Source organism: Sciurus carolinensis, chromosome 6 (genome assembly GCF_902686445.1).
Source record: "Sciurus carolinensis chromosome 6, mSciCar1.2, whole genome shotgun sequence".
Taxonomy (NCBI): Eukaryota; Metazoa; Chordata; class Mammalia; order Rodentia; family Sciuridae; genus Sciurus; species Sciurus carolinensis.
Genome location: NC_062218.1, coordinates 137,537,568 through 137,547,722, shown reverse-complemented (window position 1 = coordinate 137,547,722; position 10,155 = coordinate 137,537,568). Strand labels below are relative to the sequence as shown.

At 45.2% G+C, this 10,155-nt stretch overlaps 1 protein-coding gene across 1 annotated transcript; it reads left to right on the top strand.

The window, feature by feature from the left end:
* The first annotated feature begins 6,229 nt into the window (after positions 1–6,229).
* Positions 6,230–9,842, top strand: Sowaha (sosondowah ankyrin repeat domain family member A). Its single transcript, XM_047556250.1, has one exon. The coding sequence runs from the start codon at positions 6,684–6,686 to the stop codon at positions 8,388–8,390; it is 1,707 nt and encodes a 568-aa protein (XP_047412206.1). The 5' UTR covers positions 6,230–6,683; the 3' UTR covers positions 8,391–9,842.
* Positions 9,843–10,155: the final 313 nt, after the last annotated feature.

The window sequence follows — 10,155 nt, the reverse complement described above, 5'->3', positions numbered from 1 at the left end:
AATTGAGCTATTTCTACCTGTCCATTTTCAAAGCCAGGGCACTTTTTGCCCCAAGGCTGAATGCTGTCAGTGGGTTCCACATTTCCAACCTTCGGGTGCTGTGATCTCCAAACCTATCCAAGTGGGTAGCCACAATGGGATGGAAACTGGCCCCTGAATTGCTCATTCATTCAAGCAGGGACTCCAAAATTAAGGATGTGGCTAAATGGCAATTTGTAGCCTTTCAAATTAGCCCCTTCCTAATTCAAACACTGACCCACGTGAAAGAAAAAGGAAACCCAAAAATGTCCCTCTGTGGGAGGAGAGGCAGGTAGAACCTTTTCAATCAAAGTTCACATATTAGACTAAAACAGGCCAAGAAGCGATGACTGAAGAAGGGTAGCAGAGGACAACGTCTGCTCTGTTGAGATTTACCTAACCAGGACACAGCTCTGCAAGTCTCCGTGGACGGGGCCTGCGGCTCCCTACCTAGCAACCAAGCAACCGTCTGAGTAATCAGAGAAGCAGCCTGCAAAATGAATCACAGATACTCAAACGCAGTTTATAACACAGGCACTGAATCTGACATTTGTCACTCACTAAGTAAGATTTGGAAATAAAGTCCCTTTGACCTCAGAGAGGACTGAGCTTAACGAGCTGCAGGCATGAGAAAGAAGAGGCCTCTCCGGCTTCCCCTGGGCTGGTAAGCAAGAACAAAACATGATTTGTTCCGGAAGGAAATCATGACTACAAAAGCTTGCTATCTGGGCAAAGTCTCTTTGCAGCCACTGCTGGGCAGCCCATCCCCCTCAAGTCCCTGTAGCTCCTGGGGCCCAGGGCCTGAGATACTCCTCTTCTCTGTGGATGAAGATGTATGGGTGCAACACAAGTGGGCAGAAGAGGCAGATGTGATGGACCAAATGCAAAAGGGGCTGGTTTGCCCTGCATGACAGGGGACAAGATAGTCACAAACATAAAGCATCCACTGTGCCTCAGTGGGCCCTGGGCAAGAAGTTCAGAGGATAGTGTGGACTGAAATAAGTAATCTAACATTATACAATACGATTATGGACAGGTTTTTATTTTGCATTTATTTAATAACATGGCTTTAACAAATACAAAAGGCCTTTCAACCTGACCTCCAAATATGAGATACTGAGTTAAAAACAAATAGCCTTCCTGCTGCCTTCTCCATATTCAGGACACATTATGGAATTTTACCATTGCTATAAATATACATTTCGTATTTGATTTTCCTAATGTTTAAGGGCAAACTGCTGGGTCACTGGAAGAATTGATTCAGTGGCCTCACTGGCAGCAGGGCACCAAAATTAAAAAGAACAGAATGTCATTGGCATCCTTGCCCTGATGCTTGTTCAAACTAGACACTAATCACTTGAAATATTAACATCAAGTATGTTCAGATGCATAAGCAAAAGTTGGATTTTTATGAGTTTTCCATACTTTATTAAACATGCGGAACATTGAATAATTGGTGACCTAACTTTGCATGATAAATCAATGAACACAGGCAATTCTGAGCTCAGCCAATTATTAACTGTGACCTTGGGCAAGTTTCTTTGTCTAGCTCAGAGCCTGAAGCCTGTTAAGCACTGTCAATAAACTTTGCTTGTACCAGCAATTCCTGTTCAATCAGAATTTAATCCTGTCTGTTCTTGGTGATCATAGTCAAAATGAGTTCAAACCATGGAAATCAGTGACGTTCTTCAACAGGGGAGTCCTTACTCTCCTTCCCCTGGAGCTAGGGAGCAGTAACAAAGTCCAAGTTGATTGAGGCTCCAGTAACCATGAGATCATGGGAAAAAAAAATTCAATGGCCCCAGCAATTTGCCCTGAAAAAGCCAAATAAAATATAGAAAGTAGCTTTTGAAATGAAAATCACAACAAAGGGATTGTGACTTAAAAAAAAAAAAAAAGTAAGGCAATGTAATACAAATTCTGCTTCTAAAATCTCTTTGGCACCTGTCCCACTGCCCTGGCACCATGACCCACACCATCTCTCACAGGGGCCCTGCCATCACCTCTCCAACTTTATCTCTTCTGCTCAGTTGTCACATGGGCACTGGTCATGGCTGCCAGGGAAGAAACATGGGTCATAAAACAAGGTGTGGTGGTGCAGTTCCATCTGCATAGAATCGCATGCACATGGCTATGGAGACACTTACAGATATATTGAGAAAACACACCCTATAAACCACAAAAGATTAAGAGTGACTCTCTACCATATGATCTCTCTTATTATATTTTTGGACACTACTGAGAATTGGGAAAACCTCATTATTAATTTTATAATCACAAAACAATTAAAGCTATTTCTTAAAGGAAGAAAGATTTCAATGGAATTCTACTGCAAACAGGATAAAAGTCCAAACTAGCATTTCAGGTCCTCACCCGCCCCCCATTGCTTTTTCCCCATCCATGACCCCCATTGCTTTTTCCAACATTACCTTCTTCTGTATTCCTGGCACACACTCTAAACTGCAAACACAGGAGACACTGTGCCCTGAATTCAGTCTTCAGAGTTCTACTTCCAAGCTTGGTCTCCCTCGTTCTCCCAGCAGCCTCTTGAGGACTTCTCAGGTTCCCCAAACCCTTCCCTTAGAACCAACCCTATTGTAAACTCCTGCAACCTCCATTTCCCAGGACTGGGTAACATAATTAGGTGTCTGTTTTTCTCTCCACCACTAAGTGATAAGTTCTTCAAAGGCAGGTTATGTCTTCATAGAGTACCTGGCTCACAGCTTCCAGATATTCAATAGATGTTTACTGACATCAACTGTAGAAGGGCAGAGCATGATAGAGCTGCAGGCTTTAAGGAGGTGGGACTCGAAGTGGGTTCAAAGGAGGGGTAATATTTAGAAAGAAATGGTGGCCAATCATGGTATCATTGTATGTTAAAACACAGACTCCTTCCAACATCACTTCGATGTTGATTGCTTAATACTACAGGGTGTACTCATCCTTAAAGTTCTCTTTTAAATGAGAAAGATATCTTCTTATTTTGCATTTACATTCTTAAGTGAAAAGAAGAGCATGTTTACAACTAAAAAGTAGTTTTAACCAGGTGCGTTGGTGAACACCTATAATCCCAGCAACCTGGGAGGCTGAGGCAGGAGGATTACAAATTCAAGGCTAGTCTGGGCAACTTAGCAAGATCTTGTTTCAAAATTAAATTTTAGAAAAGGGCTTGGGATGTAGCTTAGTGGTACAGTGCTTGCCTAATATGTACAAGCCTTGGGTTTAATCCAACACTGGAAAAAAAAAGTTATTTAAAAATTAAAGTGCCAAGGGTGGTGGTGCGCACCTGTAATCCCAGCAACCTGGGTGGCTGAGGCAGGAGGATCACAAGTTCAAGGCCAGCCTCAGCAATTTAGCAAGACCCAAAGCAATTAGTGAGACCCTGACACAAAATTAAAAAAAATAAAATGAGCTGGGGATGTGGCTTAGTGGTTAAGCATTCCTAGGTTCAATTTCAAGTATGAAAGAAGAAAGAAAGAAAGAAAGGAAAGAAAGAAAGAAAGAAAGAGAGAAAGAAAGAATCATTAGAAAACAAAATTGAAAAAAAAAATGAAAAAAAAAAAAGAAAACAAAATTGAAAGACAAATGACAAGCTGGGAAAATACAACATGGTAAAGGGTAAATAACTACATATCAACAAGAAAAATTTTAACAAATGGATAAAGGGGGAAAGGTAATTCACAAAAGAACAACAATAAATAGGCAACAAATAAGACAGGAAATGCTTAACATCACAATAATAAAAATGCAAATTAGAGCAACATACAACATTTTTTATTTGTTCTTAGTTATACATGACAGCAGAATGCTCTTTGACACATCACATATAAATGGAGTATAACTCCTCATTCCTCTGGTTGTACGTGATGTAGAATAACACTGGTCATGTATTCATATATGCACATAGGGTAATAACATTTGGTGGGGGGAGGGGGGTTACCCGTGGATTGAACTCAACCACTGAGCCACATCCCTAACCCTGGTATTACAGACAAATTAAAAGATACTACTCAATACCAAGGAGGGAAAGATAGGGAGGGTAGCTTTTCTGGAAAGCAATTTAGCAAGTTGAAACAATTAATTTCCTTTGACCTAGTAATTCTACTGGTAGGATTCTAGGCTCAGGAGTTAATCAGAAAGGTGAACAATATTTATATATAAGAAACCCAATTTGGGTTGGAGATATAGCTCAGTTGGCAGAGTGTTTGCCTCCTCTGCACAAGGCCCTAGGTTCTAATCCCCAACACCACACACACACACACACACACACACACACACAGGCACATAGAAAAAAAGCGCAATTCACAAGAGTTAAAAACAGAAACAATATAGACAATCAAGAATTATAAAAAGTGTAATACTACACTTATTTAATGCTATCATTAAAATCCTGTTTATGGGGTCATGGTTGTGGCTCAGTGATAGAGTGTTTGCCTAGCACATGTGAAGCACTGGGTTTGATCCTCAGCCCCACACACAAAAATAAACAAATAAAATAAGGGTATTGTGTTCATCTATAACTAAAAGTACTTTTTAAAAAATCATGTTTATGTATCTATATCTACCTAGCTATATAGATAGGTGCTGGGATTGACTCCTGGGCCTTAGTTATGCCTGACTCCTCTCTACCACTAAGCTATACCCCAGCCCCTAAAATCTCATATATTTAAAGGATATTGTCATTGGGAGAAATGTTTAAAATATAAACTGAGAGGAAAATTTAAATTTTATGCATGTTGAAGACAGAAAATTGCCTCTGGGGACTGGGATTGAAGGAAGTGGGGAACTCTTCATATTTCATTGTTATCTCTTTTCAGCAAATAATAGTACTGGCTATACTAATAATAATAATTTGAGTGATTACTATGAGTCAAACATCATTCTAAGTGCTTATCTCTCACATAATCTTCACAATAACCTGAGATAAATACTATTCTCATACACCTACTCTACAGGTATGAAAACTGAGGCACAGAGAGGTCAATTGATTTACCCAAGATAGAGCTAGGATTCAAGTGTGGAATTGTGACTCTGGAGTCTTTTCCTCTTCAACTACTACAGTAGGCTACCCTTAGCTATATATTTATCAGAAATTTATTGTACTGTGCTTATGAATTAAGAAACTGATCCAACCTGCCCTGGTGGTTCCTTCCTCTGAGAGAGCTCTACTCCATCTACATAACCTCCTGATCTCAAGTTCTTGCTTGTCACTTTCACAATGAGTCCTACCCTACCCACCCAAGTTCAAAATTGCCCCCCCCTTTTACCTCCTTCTCTTTTTTTCCATAGAATTCAGCTATCTTTCTATAGTTTTCAGATTCAATGTATTACTTCCATTCCCTACCAATAAATGAACTCCAGTAGGCCAGGGTTTTTATCTTTCTGCTGACATTTATCACAGCCTGAAAAGGTCTTGGCACAAACTAGGTGCTCAATAAATACTGTGGAACAACTTAAGTTTTTTGTTTGTTTGTTGGGGATCAACCCCAGGGCTCACATATGTAAAACATGAACTTTCAAACTTAGCTATATCCCAGGTCTAAATGAAGTTTTCAAAACACACTACAGGACTGGGGTTGTGGCTTAGTGGAAGAGAGCTTGCCTGGCATGTGTGAGGCACTGGGTTGGATCCTCAGCACTACATATAGATAAATAAATAAAATAAAGGTCCATTTACAACTGAGAAATACACACACACACACACACACACACACACACATCCTACAGTCTGGGGGTGAAGCAGCTTGCCTAGGATGCTAAAGGCCTTGGGTTAAATACCCAGCATCACAAAAATGATTTCAACTTTGTTTTATTTTAAAGTAGAAACATGTATACACATGTACACGGGGGGGGGGGATTTCCAAAATGTTAATGGTGATTTCAGATGAATTTTTTCCTTCATGTTTCCCTGTGGATTTATTCCCAAAATTCTACATGAAAAATGTATTATTTCGTCTCGAAAATACTGCTTTTTAAAGAATCTTTTCTAAACCTCAATACCTACACTGCCACATACAGAATTGTTTTTGCTGTAAATTCCAAGAAGTCGTTTTCCTGTGTGAAATGCAATAGAAAACTGGGAAGGTATTGATGGTCTTTCAAAAATATTATTGCTTTTCTTTTGTGGTAAATTGCTGAACGAAAATTATATCCATGCCTCACCAATCAACCGCGGCATCCCTGGGGAACACGCCCACCTAGCAACCGGGAGCGGAGCAGAAGCGCGTGCTGTGCCTTTAATTCCGGGTTTGGGGTGGGGGACTGTGGAGAATTTCCGCTCCCCTATTCCCTCCGCGGCACCAGTGGCAGCTGTCACCTGTAAGTCGAGCACCGCGCACGGGGAATGGAGCCCGGCGCCCATTGGACAGAATATAAAGACCGAAACCCTCCCCTGAGGCTGGGGGCCCGGCGGGGCGCTGGCGGGGGCCCCTCGCCGCGGCCCCCTTTGCCCTTTGCCCGGAGACATCCTGGCTCCGCGGCGCGGGTGTGACCGAGGTCCCGCTCCGGGGACGATCTGCAGGTGAGCAAGCCGCGCGGACTTCACTCCCGGAAACCCGGATCCCGCGCGTCCCAGGTAGCGCCGCGGCGTCCACCTGCCCCAGCAGCCGGGAGCCGAGACCCGGGGGAGGCGGCTGCCGCACCTGCCTCTGCGGCGGGGCCGGACCATGGCGCTCGCTGCCGCCGCCGCCGCTGCCGCCGCCGCCGCCGGGGTAAGCCAGGCGGCCGTACTGGGCTTCCTGCAGGAGCGCGGCGGGAAGGTGCGCAACTCTGAGCTGCTGAGCCGCTTCAAGCCGCTGCTGGATGCTGGAGACCCGCGCGGCCGCGCAGCCCGCAGGGACCGCTTCAAGCAATTCGTCAACGACGTGGCGGTGGTGAAGGAGCTGGACGGCGTCAAGTTCGTGGTGCTGAGGAAGAAGCCTCGGCCCTCGGAGGGACCAGAGTCCCTGGTTCCCTGCATCCCAGGAGCACCCGCCCCGCCGTCGAAGGCCACTTCCGTCTCTCACGGGGAAAACTCTGCCCCGGGAGCTCCGTACTCGGCCTCCGCGCAGCCGGCGGTGGATTCACTAGAGGACCCGACCCCGCCATCAGAGCCACAGGACACCCCCGGGGCTCCGGCCTCTGAACTCATCCAGGCAACTGGGGTGCCGCTGTTAGTCTCGGCCCAGCATCCCGAGGGACCGGCGGACCCCCGAGCTCCAGCCTTTAGGCTGACCCTGCCCTCAGAGGGACCCTCCGCAGAGGTGGCCCCGCCCGCTAGCACGCCGTCGGAGGAAGCTTTGCCCAGCGCAGAGACACCAGACCCGGAATCTGGACCTGGGGCTGCGCAAGGGCCGCCGATACCCACTCTGCGCGCGCCGCCGCAGAAGCCCTGCATGCTGCCGGTACGCTGCGTCCTGGGCCCCGCTGCGCTCCGGGTCCGAGCAGAGGAACAAGGCCTGCGCCGGCAGATGTCAGAGGAGCCCAGCCCACGGAGCTCCCCGCTGCTCCTGAGGCGGCTCTCCGTAGAGGAGTCCGGCCTGGGCCTCAACCTGGGCCCGGGTCGTTCCCCACACCTAAGGCGCCTGTCGCGCGCTGGCCCGCGCCTGCTGAGCCCTGACACCGAGGAGATGCCCGCCGCGCCTCCGCCGTCTGCAGTACCTCTGGAGCCTGCTGAGCACGAGTGGCTAGTGAGGGCGGCCACTGGCCACTGGACCCACCAGCTGCATGGGCTGCTGCTGCGGGACCGCGGCCTAGCTGCCAAGCGTGACTTTATATCTGGTTTCACGGCCCTACATTGGGCCGCCAAGAGCGGCGACCGTGAGATGGCGCTGCAGCTAGTGGAGGTCGCGCGTCGTGGTGGCGCGCCGATCGACGTGAACGCGCGTTCGCATGGTGGCTACACACCTCTGCACCTAGCCGCTCTGCATGGCCACGAGGACGCCGCCGTGCTGCTGGTGGTGCGTCTGGGTGCGCAAGTGCATGTCCGTGACCACAGCGGACGTCGTGCCTACCAGTATCTGCGTCCTGGCTCCTCTTATGCGCTGCGCCGCCTGCTTGGTGACCCAGGCCTGCGAGGAGCGACGGAGCCAGATGCGACCAGTGGTGGAAGTGGTAGCCTTGCGACCCGGCATCCAGTGCAAGTGGCCGCCACCATCCTCAGCTCCACCACCAGCGCGTTTCTGGGTGTCTTAGCCGACGACCTGATGCTCCAGGACCTGGCCCGTGGCTTAAGGAAGTCGAGCTCCTTCAGCAAGTTCTTGGGCGCCTCGCCCGTGGCTCCGCGTAAAAAGACAAAGATCCGTGGTGGCCTGCCAGCCTTCTCAGAAATCTCTCGTCGACCTGCTCCTGGGCCTTTAGCTGGTTTAGTGCCCAGTCTGCCCCCGGCAACCTGAAGGTTCTTGGGGCTATGACCTGGTTGATCTAGCTGGGTTCGCTTCACAATCTAAGTCTGCCCAAGAGTGGGGCTCAACACTGGAACCCCATCTTGTTTCCAACTTTGTTTGCTGCAGCCTGTTTTATCCTGGTGGGCCTGCACCTCCAACCTCTGTCTGAAACTTGATCTGTCTCCTGCGACGTGATTGAGATCTCAGTGAGAGGCTCCTGTGAAGAAACTTGCCTTCAGTTCTGAACTCTGAAGGAGACTTGAAATTTAGGTCAAAGGTTAAGGGGCAGCAGCTGGTCTGGCCCCTGAATGCGCTAACCAGATGCCTCTGAGTCTACACACTCCCAAGTCAGAACTAGAGCAAGGGTCTCTTTAAATGTTCAAAGATGTTGGGTTATTTGTCAACTTTAAGATATGTAGTGGTTTTGTAATTAGATGCTTTTATCCTGTTTTTAAATTGAAATGAGGTAAAGCAACTTTCATAATAATGTTTTAAAACTATTTTTCCATTTTTAGGCAAAGTGCTCATTTTCAATCTTTTGCTAAATAGTTTGGAATTCTATTTTTAAAAAAATAGAATGATAAAGATCTAAAGGAAATTAGTCCCAACCAAGAAAACTCTTAAAAGTTTATCTACCTCATTTTAGTCAATCAAGATTCTGGAGAGTCTTGAACACAGAATAACCATTGTGACCCACATGAATGTAACTAATTGCAATTGTACTGTGATTACTAAGTATTAGGAAACAAATGCATCTTGGGAGTAAACATGATTAACAAATATAGAAAAGAGACATTTTGTGAAATACTTTATGATGAAATGTAAATGTATGTTTGGCACTGATGGGTGGAGATTTTGACTTGGCATGAATATTTAGTTTTCCTAAATTGTGAACTCTTTGTGAATTGCACCTTAGTGCCACATTTCTGAATCTGTGATTTTTACACCTTGCTGACCTTTCAGTGCAATGGGTGAATATTCAAAGAAAAAAGTTATAACATCACACCAGAAAAACAACTGATTAAATAGTAATTGATAACAATTAAGGAGTAACTCTTTTACATGAAAATTCTGAATAAGCAAAAAGCATGTGGTATCCATTTTATAAAACCATTTGAAAACAGACAATTTATTCTAAAATAACAGGTAGAATCTTTGCTCAGTGACCTGGAACTAAGAGCTTAACTTCTCTGGACCTTTGTTCCTATCTTTAAATTGAGGAGGCTTGTAGATATTGCCAAGGTTTTCCAGGTTTGGCACAGGATAATTAAAATGGTACTTTTTCTGTTTCAAAGATGTGAAATCTATTTGCTCAACTTTATGTCATATCGTGATAATGGTTTGCTTTTGCAAATTATGTTTGCATGTCATTAGTTATATCAAATTATTTTTGTGGCACAGAGTAGTGGGGCTTTCCCCCTTCCTCAGTATATATCAGTGAGGCCTTTGAAGTTATTTAAGGCAATCATTCATGGAATGTTTTGATTTAACAATGAAATAAACAGACTACATTTTATTCCTGTTTGTGTGTGATGTACTTCCCTTAAACATTATTTGGCATTTGCTACTGCATTTTTATTTTTTTTTATCTACTTTTTTGTTTTCCCCTTATTCTTTGGCTTTTTTCAAGCATCCTATTGCTGAAAGAATTTGAATTTCTCTACAAACTATGAGTCAATGACATATAGATATAATAGCCAAGAACTGTGGATAAATATAGGCTCTGATCTGACCCTTCCTACCTTCCTTGTGTGGAACTTAGTCTGCATAAATT